At 63.7% G+C, this 25,551-nt stretch overlaps 2 protein-coding genes across 2 annotated transcripts; one reads left to right on the top strand and one right to left on the bottom strand.

Moving 5' to 3' along the window:
* The first annotated feature begins 1,485 nt into the window (after positions 1–1,485).
* GPR55 (G protein-coupled receptor 55) lies at positions 1,486–2,451 on the top strand. The gene has a single exon (XM_004610808.2). The coding sequence runs from the start codon at positions 1,486–1,488 to the stop codon at positions 2,449–2,451; it is 966 nt and encodes a 321-aa protein (XP_004610865.2).
* A 12,192-nt stretch (positions 2,452–14,643) lies between these two features.
* Positions 14,644–22,231, bottom strand: ITM2C (integral membrane protein 2C). The gene is made up of 6 exons (XM_004610805.2): positions 22,035–22,231; positions 18,523–18,663; positions 16,960–17,148; positions 16,092–16,202; positions 15,699–15,849; positions 14,644–15,488 (listed from the first exon to the last, which is right to left on the bottom strand). Exons 1-6 carry the CDS (start codon positions 22,140–22,142, stop codon positions 15,397–15,399), a joined length of 792 nt encoding a protein of 263 aa, XP_004610862.1. The 5' UTR covers positions 22,143–22,231; the 3' UTR covers positions 14,644–15,396.
* Between the last annotated feature and the right edge of the window lie 3,320 nt (positions 22,232–25,551).

Genomic DNA, 25,551 nt, shown 5'->3' with positions numbered 1-25,551 from the left:
AGGTCCCAAATCAAACTGGCTATTTCTTTTTTCTTTTAGTTCAGATACGTCGGTGAATATTCCGGCAATCCATGCCTAAAGTTTTACTGTCAATTTGCTATCATTTTCCTTGGTCTCCTTTGACATAAACCCCCACGAAGAGTTTACACATAGAGAGCACAGAAATCTGGAACCAGAGTGATAGTTCAGAGGGAGGGTGCTTGCCTTGCATGCAGCCAACACAGGTTCTAACCCCGGCGTCCCGTAAGGTCCTCCTGAGCACTGCCAGCAGTGATCCCTGAGAGCAGAGCCAGGAGGAACGCCTGGACATCTCCTGGTGTGGACCACAAACAAACAAGAAGCATAGAAATCTGTGGTCTACCAGCCACTCTAACGCCGTGCTTTAAGGATGTGTCTCTCTGCGTGTCTGTCACTCTGCCTCTGTGTCTGTCTGTCTTTTTCTCTCTGCAAGGGATTGGCCTCATGCTTGCAACACGTAATTCTTCCCTGAGCCATACTCCTGGCCGCTCTCCCTCGGTCCCACTAATGGCTACTGGGGGCTTGGTTATAGCCCCCCATATAGCCCCAAATCCAGTGATGGACTGATGCATCCCTTAGCCCGAGCCCAAGCCGAGCAGCAGGTCATGGCGGTGTCCATTGTGGATGCTTCTGTTTCCCAAACTCCAAGACACTTCCTGGAGTTCTGAGGTGGCCACACAACGGGGTGGTTTCTTGTGAGCGGTTGGGGAACAGTTTCCTAGAAGCCTTGCCTTGTAAATAAAAAACCCAGGCACGATGGGTGGGAGCAGGGGGGCACACAGGGGAGGTAGCATGGCCGGTAGGGGAGTAGGGCGTTTGCCTTGCACACGGCTGGTCCGGGGTCTATCCCCACCACCTCATATGGTCCTCCGAGCACCACCAGGACTGATTCCTGAGCACAGAGCCAGCAGTGACCTCTGAGCACTGTAGGGTGTGGCTCAAAAACCAAACCAAACAAAAATCCAAGGCTGGAGCAACAGTACAGCGGGGAGGGTGTTTGCCTTGCACACGGTCGACCCAGGTTTGATCCCCGGCATCCCATATAGTTCCCCTGAGCACCACCGGGAGTAATTCCTGAGTGCAGAGACCCCACTGCTCCCCCCCAAAAAAGAAAACCAATAAAGCACCCAAGTACAGAGGTCTGGGCATGCTTTCCAAACGTAAAGAGGTTTTGAATGCACACACATGTGTTCTGGTTTGTTTGGGGATCCCTCCTGGGAACCAGCTCAGGGGGTCCTCCGAGCACCACCAGGACTGATTCCTGAGCACAGAGCCAGGAGTGACCTCTGAGCACTGTAGGGTGTGGCTCAAAAACCAAACACGGGGAATCAAACCCGGGTCGGTCCCGGGTAAGGCCAGCGCCCTCCCCGCTGTGCTCTCGCTCTCAGCCAAGTCCGTAGAGTCCTCCCGCGCTTCTGGGGCCGTGGGACCCTCAGGGCTGCCGTCACTGCTGTTGCAGGGAGGAACATGAGTCAGCCGGGCCAGGACGCCTCGCCGCCGTGCTCCTTCCAGGACGTGGACACGCTGATGAGCACGCTGCAGATGGCCGTCCACATCCCCACCTTCCTGCTGGGCCTGCTCCTCAACCTGCTGGCCATCCGGCGCTTCAGCGCCTTCCTGAGGAGACGCTGGTCGGGCCACGCGGCCACGGCCATCTACATGATCAACCTGGCCGTCTTCGACCTCGTGCTGGTGCTGTCGCTGCCCTTTAAGATGGCGCTGTCGGAAGAGTCGCGGGCCTTCCCTGCGCTGTGCACGCTGGTGGAGTGCCTCTACTTCATCAGCATGTACGGCAGCGTCTTCACCATCTGCTGCATCAGCCTCGACCGCTTCGTGGCCATCCAGTTCCCGCTGCTGGCGGGGCCCCTGCGCTCCCCCGGGAAGACCCTGGGCGTGTGCTGCGGCATCTGGGTGCTGGTGTGGGTGGGCAGCATCCCCATCTACAGCTTCCACGGCGAGGCCAACGGGCTCCGCTGCTTCCACAACCTGTCCAACAGCACGTGGACGGCGCCCGTGGTCGTGCCCCTGGAGGTGTTCGGCTTCCTGCTCCCCCTGGCCATCGTGGCCTTCTGCTCCGCCAAGATCATCCTGGTCCTGCTGGGCCGCCGGGCTCACACGCAGGACTGGGCCCAGCAGCGCGCCTGCATCCTGACGGTGGCCACCAGCCTGGCCGTCTTCGTGGTCTCCTTCCTGCCCGTGCACCTGAGCGTCTTCCTGCAGTTCCTGGTGCGCAACGGCGTGATCGTGCAGTGCGCGGCCCGGCAGAACATCAGCCTCTTCCTGCAGCTGTCCCTGTGCTTCTCCAACGTCAACTGCTGCCTGGACGTCTTCTGCTACTACTTCGTCATCAAGGAGTTCCGCGTGGGCCTCATGGCCCACCGGCCTTCCCGGGGGCAGCTGGTCCTCCAGGACACCGTGACCACCAGGGGCTGAGGGAGCCTGGCCCACAAGGACTCCCCCCGCCCGGCCCTGAAGTCCCAGCTGCAGACTGTCCCGGTGGGGGGGGGGGGGGCGGGGCCTGAGGCGACGGCAGCTCGGCTTCTGTTCCAGCACTTTCTTTGCTCGCCGTGGCCGAGTCATTCCCACAGTTTGGCACCAGTTTGGATGCGTCCCTGTCCCTGTGCCGCGGGAGCCTCGGAATGGCCTCAGTGGCGGGTGAAGTCTCGTCCACAGATGCTGCTTGCAGGCCCAAAAACACAAGACAGAAACTAGAGCGAGGCTGAGCGACGCTCTTCCTCCATGCACCTGTTTGTCCTGGAAGATTCTGAAGATTCTGGAAAGCACTCTGTCTCGGGACGGGCATTTGAGTGGATCAACAGGGTGGGCCCCGGTGGGGAGTGTCCTGGCTGGAGGCCATGCAGCACACATGAGTCAAACCCCTTCTTTGCCTGGGGCTTCCAGAGAGAGCAGGTTTCAGATGCTTCTAGAACACTCCATCAGTCTCACAGCAACAATAGCCAGGAAGGCATTGGGGCAGAGCCGTCAGGACTGACTCCAGTGTCCTCTGGGTTCTAGGAAGGGCTGAGTCCAGGAGGAGACTGGGACATGGGGTGGTTGGGAAGGCGTTGGTCAGACCTGAGACCCTTCAAGGTCTTTGAAAGAAGGTGGCAAGCCAAGGAAGGGTTAGGGGGTGGGATCCTCTCCCCCACCACTCTCCTGTAGCTGGGAGATGGGGGTGGGGTGTCGAGGGTAACAGCTGTCTCTCCTGAAGGAACCCATCCAGAGGAAATAAGGGAGTGTCCTTGCCTGCCCAGACCCTGCCGGCCATGTCCAGGGAGCTGTCCCTCACCAGTGGCGACCAGGGAAGACATGGTTTAGCCAGGCACAGGGCCTCTGTCTCAATGGCGTGGGCCCTGGGTGGCTCCTCCTGTAAGTGGGGGAGTCAAGGCTCAGATCGCTGAGTCATGACTCAGGTTTGCTGAGTCAGGGCTCAGATTTGCTGAGTCACGGCTCAGGTTTGCTGGGTCAGGGCTCAGGTTTGCTGGGTCACGGCTCAGGTTTGCTGGGTCAGGGCTCAGGTTTGCTGGGTCACGGCTCAGGTTTGCTGGGTCAGGGCTCAGGTTTGCTGAGTCAGGGCTCAGGTTTGCTGAGTCAGGGCTCAGGTTTGCTGGGTCAGGGCTCAGGTTTGCTGAGTCACGGCTCAGGTTTGCTGGGTCAGGGCTCAGGTTTGCTGAGTCACGGCTCAGGTTTGCTGGGTCAGGGCTCAGACAGGCTGCTCTGGTAATGACTGGGAAGAGCAGGGACAGACGGACCGAAAGCTGGAGACTCCGAGGTCTCCGGGGGGAGTGGTGGGGTGACTTTACAAGGTATAGCAGCAGGAAGAGGAGCAGAGCCAAGACTCTCACGTGAAGGGAGGTAGGTGCGGGAAGGACAGCTGTGCGGGCAGCCGGGGTGTGTGGGCAGGGTGGAGGCCCAGGGCTGGGGGTGGGCGGAAGGAGGGGCTCTTTGCCCACTAGACTCTCCCCCTCACCCAGGCTTGAAGCTGCAGGGGTGGGTCCCGGGGGGCCCGGACGAAGAAAGGGCAGGAAGGAGAGAGGCCCAGCTGGCCCCAGGCAGGCCTTGTACTCAAGGGGCCTCTGGTGGCCTCTGGGTGGCTGAAGGGGACCGGGAAGGATCAGGGAAGAGTGAGAGTGGGTGTGGCCGGGGGTCTGCACACCCTCGGGTTGCTGTCCTGCTACCCCTCAACTGGACCCCTTCCTCGGCCTCACCGGACAAGGTGTCCGTCCAGCCTGCTGTGGGGTCAGAGCCGCGGGTGGGCGCACTTAGGGACCCCCCTCCAACTTCTCTCTGCTATCCCATCGTGGGTGCGAGGGGTGCCAAGCACGCGGGCTAGGAGGAGGGGGCACGGCGCTGCCCCCAGCACCCCAGACAAGGGGGCGGCGTCACTGCCTGAGCCGGAGGGTGGAGAGGGCCCCGGGGAAACTGAGGCCCCAGCCGAGGAAGGGGGGAGGGGCAAGCTGTGGCCACGGTCAGCAGCGAGGCCCAGCAGGCGCGGGCAGGGTCGGTCAGCGTCAGGGTGTGACGGCACCCCAGGGCCGACACCCCACAGAGGGCAACTGCTGGGCGGGGGTCCCTGAAAAGTCTGGAATTTCTGGTGCTGTCACCTGCCGAGAGCTAGAGGCCTGGCGTGGCCGCTTACGTGACCTGGTGTGCCACTGGTGTGGCCTCGCTGGGCCCCATGTCCAGAGAATCCTGAAACACGCTGGGACAGAACCACCTTGGCACCTAGGCCAGGGGACTTGATTCATCCGATTTGCCCAATAAAAGATCCAGAGACTGTGCATCGTCGTCTTGGTTTCCTGACGGGCCTGCAAGTGAGTGTGGGCGGGACTTAGGCTTGCCCGACACCCACCCCCCACCCGCACCCCAGAGGGTGAATCTGCCAGGTCAGACCTGAACTTCCTGTCACCCCAGCTCCGAGCTCGCCCCGGGGCCAGGACCCCCTTCTCCTGAGCCTTCTGTCCGGGGAGCCCCTCCTCTTCCCCTTCCTCTTCCCCCTCCTCTCCCCCCTCCTCTTCCCCCTCCTCCTGCTCCTCTCTCCCCCCTCCTCTTCCCCCTCCTCTTCCCCCTCCTCTCCCCCTTCCTCTTCCCCCTCCTCCTGCTCCTCTCTCCCCCCTCCTCTTCCCCCTCCTCCTGCTCCTCCTCCTCGCCAGCTGCAGGGGACCGAGCGGGACACACGTGGAAGCTGGGGCACCCCGTGTGCCGGGAGGGGGCCTTTAGGACGAAACTAAGTTTCTGAGGACCCTGCGGGTGGGGACCTTGCCGTGAGACACGGTTCTTAGAGGGCGCTTCCGTCTCTGCACCTGCACACACGCATCTGGGTGAGACGCTCCCTGCACCCCGTGGGGAGGGGCCCCCGGGGGCCTCACGGCCGACCCTGGCCTGCAGAGACTCGGGAAATCACAGCCTGCGTGTCCAGCTCAGGGACAGAGACCCCTGGCCCTGGGGCAGTTCACATCTGGATCCGGGCGGAGACCACGGGCCTCTGGCATTAGCCTTGGGCAGTCATAGAAAGCCCTAGAAAGCTCTGGAAAGCTCCAAGCCCCCGCAGAGATGTGCCGCTGGAGGGCCCCGAGGCAGCGTGCGGCTGCCAGTCCAGGAGGAGGCGGAGGCCAGGCCGTGGGGGGGGGGGGGCGCAGCGGGGAGGGGCCGGCCCGGGCTGCTCCCACACACCCACACGGGCACCACCACGGTGCCCGCCGGCCTCCAGGGAAAGGCACGGGGGCCACTGAGGGGTCTCCAGAGCTCAGGTGCATTGGGGGGTAGGGAGCACCCCCTAAAACTATCACACACCCCCTCTCATCTTTGGTGCCCAGAACTGGCTTCTCGGGGAGCCCGAGGCTCAGGGCCACACAGGAGCCCGAGGGAATGTGTGAGTGTGTGTGTGAGCATGTGTGTGAGTGTGCGTGTGTGTGAGTGTGTATGTGGGAGTGAGTATGTGTGGGAGTGAGTGTGTGTGGGAGTGTGTGTGTGAGTGTGTGTGAGTATGTGTGAGTGTGTGTGGGAGTGTGTGTGGGAGTGTGTGTGTGCGTGTGTGTGAGTGTGTGAGTGTGTATGAGTATGTGTGTGTGAGTGTGAGTGTGTGTGTGAGTGTGTGACTGTGTGTGTGAGTGTGTGTGTGTGTGTGTGTGTGTGTGTGTGTGTGTGAGGTTTAGGGGCCCCCAGGAGGGGCTGAGCCAGCTCAGCTGGGCCGCTGTCTGGAGCCTGCAGGCTGTGCTCTCTCCTGCTGTGGCGTGAGGGGCCCCCGCCCGGCGATGTCCCTCCCCCCCCCCGCCCCGGGGGCTTCACGGCCTGGAGAGGCAGAGCCACGCGCTCCAAGCCTAGCCTGCCCCGCGTGGCGGAGGGGCCTGGGTTCACCGGGAGGGCTCTGCTGCCTTTGTTCTGGGGAGCCCCCGTCTCTCTCGGCGGTTAACCAAGCCGCCTCTGGCAAGGTTCAGGCACGCACGGCCGAGCCGCAGCCTTTGGGAGGGCCCGTGTGGGGCACTTGGCGTGTGCAGCTGCTTCCTGTCCCCTCTGGCGGGGGGGCTCCCGAAAGGCAGGACAACGTGGGACTGAACTGCGTGCCCCCCGGACTGCCGTGTGAGGCTCAGGGCCAAACCACAGCTCTGGGGCAGAACGTGGGCGGCCCCTGGAGAGGCCAGAGACCCCAGGCGGTGAAGGAAGGTGTCGGGGGCCTAGAGAGATAGTGGGGAGGGGGCAGGGCTCTTGCCTTGCACAAGGCTGGTCCCCCTTCAATCCCGGCACCGTAGACGGCTTCCCCCACCCCAGCACTGCCAGGAGGGGTCCCTGGGCACAGCTTAGTTAGCCCCCACCCCCCTCAGAGCCCAGAGTGGGGGACCCAGGTCAAGGAGACCACCCTTTCCCCGCCTGTGCCAGCTCGTGCTGGTGCCGGTTGGGGACCCCCCCCACCCCGTCTGCTTTCCGTCCAGTTTCCTACACTGCGGGCACTGGAGGGGAGTCAGGGGGTGTCGTCCCGCAAGACAGGGGCCGACACAGGAGCAGGAGACGCCCTGCGGGTCGGTCCTGGGGCAGGAGGTCCAGGAATGCTGCGGACCAGAATCCAGCAAAGGGGGCTAGAGCCCAGCGGGGAGGTCCACAGGCCTGCACTGGACCGACCTGGGTTCAATCCCCAGTATCCCCTATGGTCCCCTGAGCACCGCCAGGAGTAAGTCCTGAGTGCAGAGCCAGGAGTAACCCCTGTGCATCGCCGGGTGTGAGCCCCCCGCCCCCAAAAAAGCAGAATCCAGCAAAGGATTTCTCCCCCTAGAGCAAGTGCAGGGGTGGGGGGGGGGAGGGGTGTGTGAGGGGATCGTTCTTCGAACATGAGCGAGAAACTGGCTCCAGAAACCGCTTGGATCCAGCAGGAGAGAAATTTCCAGGGAAGGTGTGAGAGCTGCCGGCCGGCCTCTGGCTTCAGCCTCAGTGTGGGGGTGGGCGGATGCCTGTCAGGTGCCCCAGCAAAGCCCACGGGAGGATATTCCTCGGGTTCTGGGGACCAGGAAGTCGCCTCCTATCTGTGGCCGGTGTCTCACTGACCCTGCTCAGGACACTGCCCGCCCGTCTCTTCCCATGGGGTCACCAGTCTCACCCTCATTTCTGCTGTCACCTCTGAGGGCCGGGGTCTCTTCTGCTGGGGACAAACGGAAGACAAGGGTATCTCCTGGGGGGGGGGGGGCAGCTGTGGACTGTCAGAGATGGCAGCCCCAGGGCCTTAGTGAATGCCGGGTGGGCGGGGGAGGGGGCAGGAGGGGAGGCGGGTTCTGACACCCTGACTCCGGCTACCCCTCCTCTTGACCCCCCTCAGGGATAACCTGGGCCCTGCAAGGCCAGGGCCCGAGAGCCAGGGTCCACAGCGACCCCTGGCGGCGGCGGGAAGCAACCGCAGCGCCCTGGCCGGGCTGACCTCGCTTTGGACTAGAGGGGGTGGGGGGAGGGGTAAGAATAATTGAGGGTGCAATATTCCAAGCCAAAGACACTAGGGGGTAATGCAGCGAAATTAGAATGAGGTGCGGCTGTTATGGGGGGCTCTGCTCCCCAAAGCCTGACCTCACCACTGCCCCCTTCCCTCCTGCTCCCGCTGTCGCCCTACAGGGCTAGGCTGGCTTAGGGAAGCGCCCCCCCCCTCAGCACCGCCCCCGGAAGCCTAGAATCCTACAGGTGGTTTCCAGTTAGAGGGGTGGGGAGTGTGGGGGCGTGGGGCTCCTGACTGCTTCTCCGGGACAGGGGTACTACAGCGGGGTCTGATGACCCGACTCTGTGGCTGAAGAGGGTGCAAGGGATGTGGGGTTTGGGAGCGGGGGTGGGGGTTGACCCACAGAAGCAAGCACCCTGCTGTGGATTCCATGCAGGAGGGGGCGAAACCCGTGCAACCCCCCTTCCCCCTTCCAGCACAAGTTTTGGAAATGTGTAAAGCTGACATCAGGGGGGCCAGGGAGCTGTTACAGGGTCACCTTCCTTGCACGGGAACCAAAACCAAAACGGGGGGGGGGGGGAGGGAGAGGGGGTGGCCAAGCAAATGATGAAGAAACCAGGAAGCAACCGATCGTCTGAGAATCTCCAGGCGAGGCTGGTAACTGAGCCTGAGTTATCGGAGACTGAATCACGGTGTCTCCTCAGCTCCTCGAAACCGTTACTGCTGCCAAGAATCTTCAGGCTTGTTAACAAGGACCAGCTCTGCTTAAAAATCGCATCTCCTCTTCCTCTTTACTTCCCGTTTGCGGGGAGGGGGGGCAGGTTTGCAGGCCTGGGTGTGGGAGCTGGGAGCTGGGCACTCCTGGCTCTGTGCTCGGGGGAATGACCCCTGTGGTGTCCGGGGGACTGTGTATGGTGCCCTGCAAGGATCAAACTTGGAAGCCCTGCGAGCGAGGGCAGAGCCCTCCCCTCCCCCTGCAGTGTCTCCAGCCTCTCCTCTTTGCTTCCTAGAAAAGGGATGGGCTTAGCAGAGGAGCACTTGCTGGGAGAGCCCCTGACCTCTGACCCGGCAAACAAACAGATGAAATGCTTCTAACTGTCGGGGGGGATGCTGTAGGTCTCCTGCTTGAACCTTTTTTCCCCCCTAATTTCTGTCTTTGTGGGGGGATACACCCAGTTGTGCTTACTCCTGGCTCTGTGCTCAGGGATCACTCCTGGCAGTGCTCAAGGTACCCGATGCGGTGCCAGGGGTCACCTGGGTGGGCAAGAGCCTGACTGCCATGCTAGGGTCCTACTTTGGTGCCCTACCAGGTAAGCGTGTTTTGCCCTTCCAGGGCTCCGGGTGGTCAGGGGGCCACCAAGGAAGGGGGGAGGAAAGAACTAAGTTGCTTCAGGATGACGTCCCGCTGCCCCGCGGGCCTGGCTCTCTGGGCCAGGGCGATGGACGCAGAGTGCTGCAGGGGACACCAGAGACGGGGGGACACAGTTGTAGCAGTCAGGGACAGCGAGGCGGCAGCTTCCCCGCTCCACCCCTCTGCGTCCGTCTGAATCCGGACGTGGTGGGCACCAAAGCTCTGTTGGTGCAGACCCCCCAGCTAAGGGCTCGGGGCTCACCCACCGGGCCCCGGCTGGAAGGGGGGCGGGCGGAAGGCCCCGAGTCTGCTACCAGGGTGAACCCCCTTATGCACTGAGCTTGGACTCGAATTGCTGTGGCTGTGTAGCACCCTAGAAGCAGGATCACACTTTCCTCGGGCAAGCCGGGGTTGGGGACTCTGAGATTCACCCCATCCTACGGGCCATGCGAGAAACGAGAAACAGGGCCGAAGCCGTCGGACAGCGGGGTGGGCGGCTGCTCTGCACGCGGCTGACCTGGCTTCAATCCACAGCATCCCATGGCCCCCCCCCCCCCAGCTCTGCCACACACACACACACACACACACACACACACACACACACACACACACAATGAGAAATGTAGAGTAGCTGCTCGGCAGAGCCTGGATGGAGATTCTGGGCAAAGGGGGCAGGAAAGATGGCACAGACCTAGCAGGTGGCCCTCTTTGGCCTCTGCAGCCTGGGTCCAAACCTCCACCCAGCCTAAGGGTTCCCCAAGCCTCTCCAGGAGTGACTCCTGAGCACAGAGCTGGGAGTAGTCCCTGAGCACCCCTGGGCGTGGCCCCCAATCAACAAAACCCAAGTCCTCATCTTGGCCCCTCCCGCCTCTCTTCCCTCCTGTTGGCGCTGGGGTCGGGACCCCGGTTCCTGACGAACACCAAGGGGACTGCGCAAGGCCACCGGGCTCCCGTCCCGGAAGACCAGGGCCCCCTTGGTGTGCTCACGGGTCCCCGTGCTGGGGTGTGGGGACACAGCAAGGGGGATATGCCAGCTTGGGACTGTGCCCCGTGAAGGTGGGTGCCCCTTCCTGGCCGCAGCCTCAAGCTGGCGCCCCCAGGCCCGAGTTGTGTCTCCCTCTGGCCCCCTCAGGAGCCAGAACGGGGAGGAGCAGGCTGCACCCTGTCCCTGTCCCTGTCACCAGCCCGTCACCTCCTTCCGCCTCCAAAGCTCAGCTGCACAAAGGGGAGAGGGGCCTCGGACACAGAAGTCCAAAGCGTCCCTTGCGGGGTGCGGGGGCAGGGCGGCCCCCCACTACTGGATGACACGCGGGTACACACACGCCACCTCTAGCACCATTCCCCTCTGCCTCCTCCACACCCTGCTGAGGGGGGCTCTGGCTCCGTGGGGGGGTCACCTGACCCACCACAGGTTCCCACCGCCCGCCCCGCTTCCCTCTGGGGTCCAGGAGCAGGAGCAGGAGCAGGTGGGCACTTCCTTCAGACAGATGCTAAAGCCGGTTTCCATGGAGACCGCCCAGGCACTGTTTCCATAGCAACGCCCACACGGGGCTGCCCAGCTCCTCTTTCCCTCGCCGCGGGTGGTGTTTCCCGGGGCTCAGCGCTGGCTGGACCGGCCTGGGGGGCGGGAGGAGAGTGGGTGGGCGCAGCGGGTGGAGAGCGAGGACCACACCCTCCGCTTACAGCACGGACTCCTCTCGGGCACGGAGTGGAGCGAGTGGTGGATGCCCGGAAGCGTCCCCCCACAGCCAGGGATCTCAGAATATTCTAGAAAATTCGCCAATGGGCTCTAAAACTTTGCCCCAGTTAGAGATATTGGACCCGCTCATTGCTCAGTACTGATGCACCAGCTCCGACTGGCAACAGGCTGGCCTTAAAAAAATTAATAAATAGGGGCTGAAGCGATAGCAGAGCAGGCAGGGCCTTTGCCTTGCACGCGGCCGACCCGGGTTTGATTCCCAGCATCCCATATGGTCCCCTGAGCACTGCCAGGAGTAATTCCTGAGTGCAGAGCCAAGAGTAACCCCTGTGCATCGCCGGGTGTGACCCAATAAATAAATAAATAAATAAATAATAAATAAAGTGTCCAGTGGAAAGATTTTGCTTCCCGTTTGCTGTGATTATGGCACATCAACATCTTTGTGCCTGTAGATTTGGAGGCTTGTTGGAGAATATTCTAGAATCAATTTCTAGCTGTGGAACTGCTGAGTTGAACAAGCTGCATTTAAAAAATCTGGAATCTTGGACCAGAGGCATAACACAGGGGTCCGGGCGCTTGTCTTGCTCATGGTCGACCCCGTTTGTTCAGGGGCACCGTAGGGGACACAGCCCTGGGGCCCCTCCCCCACCCCCGCCCCAGGGTGTCCTTTCGGGACCCTAGCAACTCTGCTGTCTCCAGCCCTCCCACTGAGGACAGTCAGGACGACCCTGAGCCCTGGGCCCCCCGAGTACTGCTGGGAACACTCCCAGCCCCACCCCAGAAACGAAAAGGAGAAAAAGGAGACAATTTCTTCCAGCCTCTAAAAGCAACTTCTCCCGCGACGGCAGATTAGAGAACTCGTCCTAGTCCGTGACGCAGGGTACGAAAAAGAACAATTTAATTATTGAAGAGGAAGGAGCAAATTCTACCCATGATCAAATCAACCAAATCAATTGCTCGTCCCCACTCATCCCCAGGTGGATCGATACTTCATCCTGCTCCAAAGAAGCCTCAGCTGAGCTTTCACGAAACCTGTTTCTAAACTGCAAAGGGCCGGGCGAGCTGGGCCCCGCCCAAGGTCAGGACAGAGCGGGGTCAGGACTCCCACCGGGACGAGGCAGAAGCTCCAGAAAGTTCCACCCGTGCACCACTGCAGATACTGTGCAGCTCAGAGGGGAAGGAAACGAAAAAGAGAAGCAAGGCCGGTCCAGCCCTCCCACGCCAGGCTGCGGGCCCGGGGTCCTGCCGTGACATAATAAACTCGGAGGATGAGAAAGCTGATGGCATCCGGTCCACCGTGGGAAGTATGGAGGATGCTCGAAACAAGAAGCGACGAGCTGAGGGGCTGGAGCAATAGCACAGCGGGTAGGGCGTTTGCCTTGCACGCGGCCAACCCGGGTTCGATTCCCAGCATCCCATATGGTCCCCCGAGCACCGCCAGGAGTAATTCCTGAGTGCATGAACCAGGAGTGACCCCTGTGCATCGCCGGGTGTGACCCCAAAAAAAAACAAAAAAAAAAAAAAAAGAAGCGATGAGCTGAAATAATTCATCTGGAAGTGATGAAATCAATAGTTCCACTCAGGGGACAGATGTGGCCCCAACAGGGGGGTGGGCGCGCCCCGGGCATGACCGTCTAGATGAAGGCCCCTGCCAGTGAGCAAGGAGAGGAGAGAGGCCAACCATCACACACGGGTGTTGTTCAGAAGTCTGCGGACCCAGTAAACATGAGACCAGCCCTCTTTGCTTAGGGACCGGGAAAGAAAGATCATTTACTTCCGGTTCACGTCTCAAAGGCTGCTGCCTGGGGCCCACGGGAGGTGTTGACTCGATGTAAAACCAGGCAGAGACCTATGCTCAGGGTCACTCCTGCCTCTGCACTCAGAAATTACTCCCGGCGGTGCTCAGGGGCCCATATGGGATGCCGGGGATCGAACCCGGGTCAGCCACGTGCAAGACAAGTGCCCTGCCCGCTATACTACCACTCCAGCCCCAAGTGTGTAAAATTTATCGCCTTCGTTTTCATTTGTCTTAACTTTTATACCTTTAAGCCATGTTGGTTTGTATTTCTTACTGTGAACTTCCTGTTGTTACTCTCCGTTTTTTTTTGGACTGGAGCCATAGCACAGCGGGGAGGGCGTTTGCCTTGCACGCGGCCGACCTATGTTCGATTCCTCCTTCCCTCTCGGAGAGCCCGGCAAGCAACCGAGAGTATCCCGCCCGCACGGCAGAGCCTGGCAAGCTCCCCGTGGCGTATTCGATATGCCAAAAACAGTAACCACAAGTCTCACAATGGAGACGTTACTGGTGCCCGCTCAAGCAAATCAATGAACAACGGGAAGACAGTGCTCCAGTGCTCCTCTCCGTTTATCTCCCTCTTTTGTTTGGGGGCCCCGCCCAGTGGGGCTCAGGGACCAGACGCAGTGCCAGGGCGCATCTGGAGGCGGCTGTGTGCAAGGCCGCTGCCTGACCCGCTGTCCTACCTCTCCAGCGCCCGTGGGTCCATTTTTCATGATCCGCAGAAACTTGGCGGAGTAAGGAAAGCTCCCGGGGTGCCTGTCCCACCCACGTTCGCTCCCGTTACTGCCTCTGAGCCCGGGCCTGCAAGCTGTGTTTCACCACACAGACTCTGGTTCTGGTGCATTTCCCGTGGTTCGGGTTCTCGCACTTTCCTCTGCGCTTCAGAAAGCCGGACCTGGCCAGTTCTACCAGACTCGGGTCAAAACCAAGTTGTTACGGGTGAGCATCAGGGTCACACAAGGCTTTCCTCTCCCGAGATTATCTTCCAATCCTCTCGGCCACCCTCTTTAGGGGGGCTGGGGAGGGGCACACAGGAGACGCTCAGGGCTTTCTCCCGACTCTGCACTCATGCATCGCTCCCGGTGGGCCCGGGGTGGGGGCTGAACCCGGGGCCAGTCCGCATCGCTCTGGCCCCCCACTACTTTGATGGCTTTGTTTCAAACTTTAACCCGCACCCCAGTTCTGGTCTCCTTGTACCAAAATCAGCACCACTGCAGCCCTGTCCTTGGCTACACCCCCGCACCCCCCAAATCTGATACAGTGTTTCCTATTCAGAGGCTGTTTTGTTACTGGCTGTCCCCGTCCATTCCCCTTGGAACTGAATGTGCCAAGTTTGAAAAAAAAAAAAAGTCAATGCTGCTGATCTTGACTGCTTCCTTTGCAGTTGGGCTGTCGAAGGTACCAGAAACCACCATGTGTGCAAGTCCGCCTTTGGAACAGGGTCACAGGGCACCCTCCCCTCCACCCCCCGGAGCCCAGGAGGTGGCCCCAGCCTGGTCCCTCCTCTGGGTTCCACTCAGAGTCCCCCCATTGAGACCCGGCGGCTCAGAGCCACATCTCAGCGCAGACCCCAGGATGCTTGTCCTAGGCCCAAGCACAGAGCCCAAGGTCAGCCGCGCCCAGTGATGTCACCGGGGCAGCCCACAAACAGCCCTTGGCTGGGTTCCTCCACCCTCACCTGCAGAGCACTGAGGGCTGGACCCGCCAAGGGCACCTCCAGGCTCCTGGCTGGCCCAGGAACAGGATCACCTGCAGCCGCTGGGCCCCAGGGCCAGATGCCAAGATGGACTTGCCCCCCCCCCCAAACACCCAGCTCACTGCCCGGTGCGGCGCCCCCCACCCACCCCCAGTGGCCCAAGTCCAAGTCAGAAGTGAAAGATCCTTTATTATCCTACAGACTCCGGTAGAGATCTAACTGAGAAAATATACAAAGCCTTGAGGAGACCCCCTCCAGAGCGGGCACCCGTCCTGGCTAGCAAAGGGTTAATAAAATCATGCGGGGGTGGGGGGGAGCGGGGGAGTTGGGCTTCCGGGATGGGGGGTGGGGGTGGGGCCAGGGCCTGTCCCCCAGGACCCTGTCCCTCAGGACCCTGTCCCTCCCCACAGGGACCCCCACCCCCCCCTTGCGACCCGTGTCTTTGGTTCCACTCGTGAATGATTGTGCTTGAGACTCGTCCCCACCCCACCCCCAACTCCGGGCACCCCCTGGGGGGCTGAAGGCACTGACATGTCCTGGGGAGAGCCCCCTCCCCCCCAGATGGCCCCCTTTCCTGTGCTCTTCGTGGGTTCCCCATGGCAGGTCCCCTGCAAGCCCCCCAACCCGTCCCCCCCCTCCCCGTTACTCCCACCTGTGCAGGGATTTCTGAGCTCCCCTCCCCACCTCACCCCTCCCTCTCCCAGTGCCCTCAGGAGGATGGTCTTGGAAACCGTCTATAGGGGTGTTTCCCTCTGCGCCCCCCTGCCCCTCCAGATCCGGGGGTCGGCAGAGAGAGCTGGAGGCCGGGACAGGGCAGCAGGCGGAGGACACACAGCACGGGGAGGGGGGGGCGCCAGGGCAAGCAAAGCAGGGGCAGCCGGAAGAGGCGCGGAGGGCGCGTGGAGAGGCCGGGCCCGGCCCCTCACACCACCCCGCAGATGAGGGTCTCCACCACGAACGTGTTCTCGAAGTGGCGGATGGCGCTGCAGGGCTGGGCCGCGCGCTTGGTGATCCCTGGGAAGAGAAGAGGCCCCGTGAGAGGGTGTGGGGAGGGAGGGGGGCGCGGGGGGCCCACGGGGCAGGAGGCCAGGTAGTGGGGTGCTGGGTGTCCCGCGCTGCTGTGTGCCCCTAGGGGCGGCACTTGAGCCCTCTGGCGGTGCCAAGGGCAGTGAGAACACCGGGAACAGAGGGCGCGCAGCCCCGGGGCCCGGGCCGGTCACTCACGCCTCCGGGTGGCCCGGCGCCGCAGGCGGTACGTGTCCTTCCCGCTGCACAGGTGGTAGATGAAGGAGCCCAGCGCCTCCTTGTCGCTGACGTGCTCAGTGACCACCATCTCCTCCTGGATGATGTAGGTCTGCGGCAGGTAGGTCCCTCTCTGCGGGGGGCGGGGCCATCAGCGGCTGAGCCCCGCCCTGCACCCCTCCCCCACCCCCCAGGTCCTCCTGGTGGTGGTGCCCAGTGCACGCCTGCGCCGGTGGGCTCCGTGGGAACTGGGCGGGCAGGGTCCCGAGACTAGGATGCGGGCAACAGCACGGCGGGGAGCGGGGGTGCTGGCCTGAGCACCCACCACAGTGGTCTGCAGGGGGAGGGGCCGCACGCCCCCCGCCCCCGAATCACCTTCACGTTCATGAGCAGCTCCCAGAAGTTCCGGGGGGGCAGCACAATGGTGGTGTTGAGCTCGATGACGTAGCACTTGTCCAGGGAGATGTCGTGGTAGGCGGTGAGGCCCTGAACGTGGGGGGGGGGGGGGCACCTGAGTCTCCGGGGGGCGAGGCTCACCCCTCCCGGAACACCTCCGGGGGCGCTTTCCTGCTCCTCTCCTCGCCTGAGTGCAGGCTTTCTTCTGGCTCTGCACTCAGGAGTTACTCCTGGCAGTGCTCAGGGGACCCTCTGGGGTGCCGGGGATCAAACCCAGGTCAGCTGCGTGCAAGGCAAGCGCCCTGCCCGCTGGACTCTCGCTCCCGCCCCCGATCCCTGTTTCTGCTGCAGACCCGCGGCCCTGGCGGGCAGGTCAGTCCTGGAGCCCGGGAGTGCTCGCTGGAGGAGGCGCCCTGGTGGGGATGTGACTCCCAAAGGGGCCCTGGGTTTGAGCCCTGCCATCGCACAAACGAAATAAAAAAAAAACAACCCAGGTGGGCTTAGGGTCCGGGAAGGGCTCCGGGGAATCTTCTGGAAAGCTGGGACTGTTCCAGATCTTATCCCAGGTGGAAGGTCATGCATGCAAACCCCCAGCCTAAATCCACTCACGTCCTCCCGGGCGCCGTGGACCAGGCCCCTAAGCTGTCACTATGATAAAGCGTCCCCGTGCAAAGACCCCACTACCCGGGCACGGGCTGCCCCGGACACCCCCCCACAGTCCTGGAAGCAGAGGCGCGGTCAGCTCCAGCCCGCAGAGAAATTCTATCTTTTTATGAATATGAGGGGGGGGACGGGGGTGCCCATGGGTGAGGGGCGTCCGTCCTGGCACGGCGCTCTTCCCCCTCACCCGCTGGAAGTCGTGGATGATGTCGGCCGGGTCCCCGCCCCCGAACTGCGGCACCGGCACATTGATGCGCTCGTAGTTCTCCTCCAGGTAGATGTTCACGTCCTCCTCCAGCTCCATGCGCGTGCGCAGCTGCGAGGACAGCGAGTCCTCGTAGAACACGCCGCAGTGGAAGAAATTATCCCGGGCCAGCTGCAGGGGGGTGGGGGGGGGACGGAATGGCGGTCAGGTGCGCCCGGCCGCCCCCAGCGAGCCAGGTGTGCGGGGTTTGAGACGGCCTCAGTTTCCCCAGTGGCAAACCACCTCAAACCCCTTCGGGAGTTGGGGGGGAGCGCGCCCGCCCGCCCGCCACCAGGGGGCGCTCGACCATCCCGCTTGCTCCCCCTCTGGTGGGACCCTGGGAGACCTGGGGGGTCCTTAGCATGTGAGACAGTCACCCCCCCTCCCTCCGCAGCTCCATCAGGCAGGAGGGAGGCGCAGGGGCACTGGGGCGCCCCCCTCCCGTGAACTCTCCCAGGACAAACACCCACCCCATGAATCCATCACCGGGACAGCTGTGATGGGGGCTGGGAGGGGGGCCCTGAAGCCAGAGAAGGTTGTGGGGGGTCCCCTCCCTACAGTGGGAGTGGGCCATCGGGGGTGGAGGAGCCCGGGAAAAGGAGAAAGGAGAAGGCACTGGCCAGGCAGGCGTGTGGGACCTGAGGGCCCAGGACAAAGCCCCCACCCACAAACACAGCTGCCCAGAAACTTCCCTTCCCAGAGGCCCTGGGAGACGGTGCAGGGCCAGGGCGACAGGGGCTGTGTGTGTCCCTCCATGCCCTTGGCCTTGGGTGACCTTCTCTTCCCGGAGACTGGCCGTGAGGGCAGCTACCCCAGGTGCCAGCAGGGGCCCTCCCTGGGCGGGTGAGAGGTTGGCCCTAACGCCCCCCACCCCCAGCTAATTTTCAGCCCGTATGTCCAGGGCAGGGCAGAACCCACGACACTCAGCTGCCATCTCTGCCCAATGCCGGGGTCAGGGGACAGTCACGCGACACTGTGCATATGAGTGTGACTGTGTGTTTGTATGTTTGAGTATATGTATGTGTGAGTGTATGTGTATGTGTGTATGAGTGTGAGTGTATGTGTATGTGTGTATGAGTGTGAGTGTATGTGAGTGTATGTGTGTGTTTGTGTGTGTGTATGTGAGTGTATGTGAGTGTGTGAGTATGTGTGTGTATGTGTGAGTGTATGTGTGTGTGTGTGTGAGTGTGTGTGAGTGTGTGTATGTGAGTATCAGTGTGAGTGTGTGTGAGTGTATGTATGTGAGTGTATGTGTATGAGTGTGTTTGTGTGGGTGTATGTGAATGTGTGTATATGTGTGAGTGTGTATGTGTGTTTGTGTGTGTGTATGTATGTGTGTGTATCAGTGTGAGTGAGTGTGTACGTGAGTGTATGTGTGTGCGCGTGTGTGTATGAGTGTGTGAGTGTATGTGTGTGTGAGTGTATGTGTGTATGCGTGCATGCGTGTGTGCGCGTCTCTGCGTGTGAGTATGTGGGGGGTGGGGAGCCCCCCGCCCCGAGTCTCACCTGAGCCAGGAAGAAGTAGCGGTAGATGTAGACGAAGGCGAAGGCCAGGCCCATGAGCAGGACCAGCATACCCACCGACAGGTAGCACATGCCGCCCACGGAGCCCCCCTTCCTGTGGCGGTGACATGGGGGGCGCTCCTCCTGCAGACGGCAGAGCAGGGGGTCAGGGGCACCCACGCCAGGCAGACACACGGAGAGGCAGCTTCGCCCCAGCTGCGTGGACACCCGAAGGGCCCAGCCCCGGCTGGGAGCCGGCCCGTCGGCCAGGAGTGTCGGGCGCTCTGGGCACGCGGGTGAGCGCAGGGACGGGCGCCGACTGCTGGGGGCCTTGGGTGGGGTGCAAGCCCAGCCCGCCAGGGCAGCCCCAGACCCGCAGGCACCCGCAGGCAGCAGGTCTAGAGGCCTCAGAAGTTGCGGCTGACCCTGCCATGGGACGACAGCAGCCACCAGGAGCCTGCGAGGGTGGCGGAGCACTGCACTGGGAGTCCCGCTGCCAAACTCCTGGCTGGGGCCTCCTCTCCTTTCCCAGCCTATCCTCCTGTAACTGACCTGGGCTTACAGAAGCCGCACTGCCTACACTGCCCCAAAGCGCTGAGGCCAGAGGTCAGTCCCTGACCCCCCTCACCTAAGCTGGGGGTGGGGGTGCACCGAGTGCCCTTCTCTTTCCCTCCAGGGGGGGACAGAGGGCGTGGCCGCAGTCCAGGCCTGCTGCGCTCCGGGGCCCCCCTCACGGCACACAGCTGCCCACCTGCCTTCGGGGGCCCCCATCCTGCACCCCAGACTGTAGAGCTGGTCCGGGAGGTTCCTCGCCTGGGTCCTGCTCTGGGGTCCCACTATCAAGACCAGAGAAGCACAGTGGGAGGCCTGAGGGTGCTTGGGAGTGGGGAGGGGACTGAGCAGGGGTCTGGGGGTGACTGGACAGCCGGAGCGTCCTGAGGGTTCTCCCATGGGGTCCCCAAGCAGAGCCCACAGCCCCTGGCCACCCGTCTGAGTGCCCCTGCAGAGACGGGTCTGCCGCCCCCAGCTGTGTGCTGCAGGGGAGAAGGGGGGCCCCCGAGTCCAGCCAGGTGGGCGGGGAGGCCGGGCCTTCGTGGAGGGAGCCGCCCGGGGACAAAGGGTGGACAAACAGGGCCCCACCTGGCCCGCCGGACACGGGGAGGCTGGCGGGGCCAGGCTCTGCTCCTGCCCCCGGAAAGCCAGGGGACGGGCTTCAAAAAATGCGGGGCCAGAGGGATAGGCCGGGGGGGACCTTGCCTTTGCCAGTTCGATCCCCCACTTCCCGTGTGGCCCGTAACTCCCGAAGGCGCTCAAAGGGCTGGACAGACAGCACAGCGGGCAGCAGACAGGGCACACGGCACCCCCAGTGTGATCCCCAGCACCTCAGGTGGTCGACCTCTGAGCACCACGGGGTGTGACCCCAAAACCAAAAATTAAATTAAAAGGGCAGGATCAGAGGTGACAGGAGACAAAAGCCCCTCGAGGTTGGGCAAAGCCTTAACGGGCAGCAGGGGTGAGGCTGGCTGTCCACCGCGGCTGTGGCGTGTGGGGGGCTTCCCTTCTGAAGAAACAGTGCTACTGGGTTTCCAAGGCAACGGGTCTCAGTACTCATGTGGGACCCCCACGGTGGGACCCCAGGCCAGGGCCTCGGCTGTGGGCTGAGGGCTGGGTGAGAGCCAACTGGAGCATTAACCCAGCGACCCCCACAGCCCGACCCCCACAGCCCAACAGGGGGTTGGGAGAGCTCCCCACAGGAGCCTGGGACCAGACCCCACTGCCAGGCCCAGGGAGCTGTGGGCTGTGTGGGCCCCTCAGGGTGTGTGTTGGGGCGGGGGTGACAAGAAAGAAGAGAAGGTGGAAGGGAGGGGAGATGGGAGGGGCAGGGAAGGGGAGAAGCAAAGAGGAGGGTAAGAGAGGAGAGGAGGGGAGGGAGGAGGGAGGGGAGGGGAGAGGAGAAAAGAGGAGAAGTGGGGAAAGGAGGGGAAAGGAGGGGAGGGAGTGGAGAGGGGAGTGAGGGAGGGGAGAGGCGAGAGGAGGGGGGAGGAGGAGCAGAGTGGAGAGGAGAGAGTGAAGCCCCGGGCCAGGGCGGGCCAGGAATGACAAGGACCCGTCCAGGTGGGGCCAATGAGCCCTCCCCCAGCCACACCGGGGGACCCAGCCCCCCCCAGCCCCCACCGTGGCCGGCGCGTGAAACCTGAGCCCCAGGTATGCGGCGGGGGAGGGGCGCGCCGGGCACCCGAGGGGGACTGGGGAGATGGTGGACGCCCCGCACGGCTACTGGGGCCCCCTCCGGGGCCAGCGCCGCGCCCGACAGACCGGCCAGTGTCCAGTGTCCAGGTTTGGGGCCGGCGGCCAGCGAACCCCACTCCGGCCCGCGGTCCTTCCAGGGGGGCTTCACTCCTCCCCAGGCAGGGGGTGGGGGACCACCCTGAGCCCATCCCGACACTGAAGCCTCCGCACCCCCATCAGCCAGCTGCAACCGCCCCCCCCAGTGAGCCCCCCCCGTAAGAGCAGCAGGGGGTCATGCAGGCGCGGAGACCCCCAGTCCTCGAGAGGCGGGGGAGGGGCGGCCGCGCGCGGGTCGGAGGGACTGTCCAGCACAGCCCCGGCCCCAGGGACGCTGCTGCCGCCCGGTGCCGAGTGGCCGCTGGGGGCCAGGTGGCCACGCCGGGAAGGGGGGCTCCTGCTGGCGCCCGCACTCAGTGTCCTGGCCGTGCCCCCCAGCTCTGGGCACCCCCGGCACTGCCCGGGCAACACGGGGTCGGAGCCACAGAACTTGGGGGGCCGCCTGGACGCCGCGGGGAGAGGGGCGAGCGGACAAAGACTTCCTAAGTCCGGGAAGGGGCGGCCGGGGCGCCCCAGACCGCGGGGCACATGCCGCCTCGGCCCCGCCCGCTCCCCCAGACCCCGGGGCCGGAAAGGCGGGGGCGCCCGCAGGGTGGACGAGGCCGGCCGCGGGGGGACCGCCCACGGGGGGAGGGGGAAACCCGGGTGCAGGGCTCGAGAACCCCGAACCGCGCATCCCGGACGTGCGGCCAGGCTGGCCCCGGCTTATTTCGGGCTCTCAGCCGGGAGGGGGGGGCGCAGAGCAGCCGCACAACCCCCAGCCCCGCCGCTTGCCCCCCGACGTGGGCGCCAGACTCCCTCCGCCCACCCGGGGGCCCCGGGTCTGCTCCGGGGAGCGGCGCCCGCGCCTCCTCCCCTCCCCCCGCGCGGGGCCCCGCAGGCGGCCCCTCCCCCTGGACTGGACCCAGACGCCCCGCCCCCGCCCCCTCCAACTCCGCAGCCCGCCCCTGCCCCCCGGATCGCGGGGTCGGGGGGCGCGGGGGCCACGACGCTTCTGCACGGTGAGACCCGCAGCGCTCCCCCGGCCCAGGACCAGCACTGGGGGCTCCCCTACTGGCCCCGGGACCCCTCTCCGCTCGGAGGCCACTGCCCCCGCCCGGACGTCCCCTCGCGCTGCCCTCGGCCCCGGGGTCCCCGCTCCGTCGCCTGCGCCCCCCGCCCCAGCTCACCCGCGCGGGCGTCAGCAGGATCTCGGCGGCCGCCGGCGCGGGCTCGGCCTGGTCCGCCTTGTCGGCCTTGGTGCCGCCCGCGGCCGGCTGGAAGCTGATCTTGACCATGGCTGCGCCGACCCGCACCCTCCGCCCAAGCCGCCGCGCTCCGCAGCGCCGGAAGTCGGGACCCCGCTCGCCCCCTTCTCCCGGCCCCGCCCCGGCCCGCCCCGGCCCGCCCCCCGCCGCGCCTGCGCCCCCGTCGCCGCGCGCTCCTGCTGCGGCCCCTCCCGGCCGGGCCTTGGCGCTCGCGGTCCCCCGCGCCTGCACCCGCGGGTCGTGGGCCCGCGTCCCTCCCGCCGCCTCCGTGCTGCCCGCCCCCCGCCCGCGCCTCCCGAGGGACCCCGACGGGGAGGCCGAGACTTAGAGCCGCCCCCCCCCCCCCCCGGCCGCCCTCTCCCGAGCCTCCCGCGCAAGCCGTGCTGCAGCCACGGGGTCACCGACCCTGCGGTCCCCCCTCCCCAAATAAAAGGAAACTCCACCCGGGGCCGGCGAGGTAGCCCCGAGGGTAAGGCCGGCCTCGCACCCCGCCCACCCGGGTTCGAATCCCGGGCACCCACATGTGCTCCCCGGATTCACCGCCAGGAGTCACTCCCAAGCACGGGGCCGGGAATGACGACCCCCCCCCCCAAAAAAAAAAAGACCTGACCCGCATTTCTTGCCTCTCCGGAAAGATGGGAAAGGCTGTATCCGGTGACTTGGGTTCCAGGGGTCTCTCTCCGCAGAGACCCCGGTCACTGTGGAGACGCCGGCCGCGTCCCCGGGTGCAGAGTCCTGGCCAGGGCCGGAGTTGGCAGCGCCCGCTCGCACCCAGGGCTGAGCCTGGTTTCCGCGGCGGGGCTCATGCGGGGCGCGGGAGGGCCTCGGGGGCAGGTGGCCGCCACCCGTGTCCACCTGCCCTGCCCGCACCCTGGCTATGACCTTAGATGGCCGCGCCCAGAGAAGGCAGCGGGTCTCAGGGACCCTCGACAGCCCTTGGGTGGGCGCGCGGGACGGGGCGGGGGCAGTGGAGGAAGAGGGTTTGGAGGAGGCGAAGACTCTGGCTTGGACAGAGAGGGTCAGAGGAGAGGAAGGACGCTGGACAGCTGTTCACCTTCCAGAACTTTTCCGTGGATCCTGGGGTCTGGGGAAGCCACGCCCCCAGCCTCTCCCCTCCCTCAGGGGGCTTCCAGGCACCCCCCCCACCCAGGGCAGAGCACAGACACGTCACCCCGCAGCCAGGGGCTGTTTGCACGCAGTGCTACACCCCCAAATCCTCTCGCCCCTGTCACGGGTCTGCCTTTGACCCCCCTCCCCAGCGGGTGGTGGCGGCTGTTCAGCCTGCCCGGGAAGTGTCCAGTCCCTGAGCTTGGCGTGGCTGAGCTGCACCTCCTCCAGAAGGCTCCCTGACCCTCCCCCGGGCCCCCTGGGCGCCTTGCACACCCCCTCATCCCCGTCCTTACTGTCGACCAGGGCCCTGGCCACCCCCATCCCCTCAGAGGCTGGGCACAGGTCGGGCATGTTGGTCTCAGGACCCCAGAGAGCCTTCAGAGCAGGTCGTAGCTCTGGCTTCCTGCATCAGAAATCCACGCTGAGAAAGACAGGGGGAGGCGGGGGGAGGGGAGGGGCGCGTCTGGGGAGCCCCCTCCGTGCTACGCAGGGGATGGGAGAGTCTTTTAAAAATATTATTTACTTGGGGCTGGAGCGATAGCACAGCGGGTTGGGCGTTTGCCTTGCACACGGTCGATCCGGGTTCGATTCCCAGCATCCCATATGGTCCCCCGAGCACCGCCAGGGGTAATTCCTGAGTGCATGAGCCCGGAGTAACCCCTGTGCATTGCTGGGTGTGACCCAAAAAGAAAAAAAAATTATTTACTTATTGCAGAAACAGCCTTGGTCTTGCAGCCACCCTGACTGGGGTGGGGGGGCTGCTTTGCTCTTTGGTGGGAGGATTGACACCCTCAGTGATGCGCGCCCTGCGGTGCAGCCTCCCAGCCTCTCCGCGGCCCGGCCAGTGTACCACACTCTCGAACCCACACCTAACACGGGGTGGGTGTGCTCGAGTGTCTGGGAAGTCCTAGTGCTCCTGGAGGCTCGGCAGGGAGCTGCTCTCTGTGCCCCTCCCTGCAGCCCTGGGGCCGATGAAGGGCGGCGGGAGAGATCAATAGTCCCGGCACCGTGACAGTCCCTGCAAGGAGCCGCGTTAGAGACGCGTCTGTGCTCTGAGCCTCGTGCCCCAGGGCCTGTGCCAGCCCGGCTCTCCCGCCGCCTCTCCACGGGGGGGGGGGGGGGGGTTTGTTTGTGTTCAGCACAAAAGCGGGTTTTCCTCCCTGTGTGTTTAATGTTCAACCAGGAGTGAGTCAGGGAGAGTCAGGGTGAGAACCAGCCCCAGGTGCTCAGGGACGGCTGTTTGGGGCCACACCTGGCGCTTCCCGGGGCTGCCTCCTGGCTGCGCGCTTGCTCGGGGTTCTGTGGTGCCGGGGTTGAACCCGGGTGGGCCGCGCGCCAGGCAAGCGCCCTCCCCGCTGTCCTATGGCTGCGGCCCACCCTGAGCCCGCTTCCTTGGGGTGGGCGTCCCAGAGTGGGAGTGTGGGGGCAGGCATGGGCTCTGCTGCTGGTTGTGCTTTGGAAGGTCACTCCCAAGCTTAGCTCAGGGCCGGGGGCTACACGGGCAATTCTTGGCCAACAGGTCACTGGTTCTGTGCAAGGGCCAGGGTGCTGCTCAGTTCCTGCAGTGCCGGGAGTACCGGGCTATCCCAGGGGGGTTTGGGCAGACCAGGTGGTGGCAGGAATTGAACCGGGGTCTGCACACACCAGGCCGGTGTGCTAACTGTGGTATATCTCCCTGCTTCTAGAAGTTTTCCTTTGTTTTTTTCTTTATGGGTCACACCTGGCGATGCACAGGGGTTACTCCTGGCTCTGCACTCAGGAATTACTCCTGGCGGTGCTCAGGGGACCCTATGGGATGCTGGGAATCGAACCCAGGTCGGCCGCGTGCAGGGCAAACGCCCTACCCGCTGTGCTATCGCTCCAGCACCTTTCCATTGCTTTTGTTTTTGGGGTGTGCCACACCTGGTGGTGCTCAGGCCTGACTCCTGGCTCGGTGCTCACTCCAGGTGGGGCTGGGTGGGGCCATCTGAGATGCCATGGATTGCCCCTCGGTTGGTCACATGCAAAGCAAGCACCCTACCCCCGGACTACCTTTCCAGCCCTGATTTTCAATTTCTTGAGGCACCTCCACATTATTGTCCATAGTTTCTGCACCTGAAAAGCATATTGACGAGAAGGTTCTTTAAAAGTCAGCAAAGAGGGGCTGGAACGAAAGTACAGTGTGGAGGGCATTTGCCTTGCACACGACCAACTCAGGTTTAATCCACAGCATCCCATAGGGTCTCTTGTGCACCGCCAGGAGTGATTCTTGAGTGCAGAGCCAGGAGGGACCCCTGAGCATCGCCAAAACAAAACAAAATCAGCAAAAGAGACGTATTTCTCTTTTGAT

The sequence above is a fragment of the Sorex araneus genome, chromosome X (assembly GCF_027595985.1).
Source record: "Sorex araneus isolate mSorAra2 chromosome X, mSorAra2.pri, whole genome shotgun sequence".
Classification (NCBI taxonomy): domain Eukaryota; kingdom Metazoa; phylum Chordata; class Mammalia; order Eulipotyphla; family Soricidae; genus Sorex; species Sorex araneus.
This window is presented reverse-complemented; position numbering and strand designations above follow the sequence as displayed.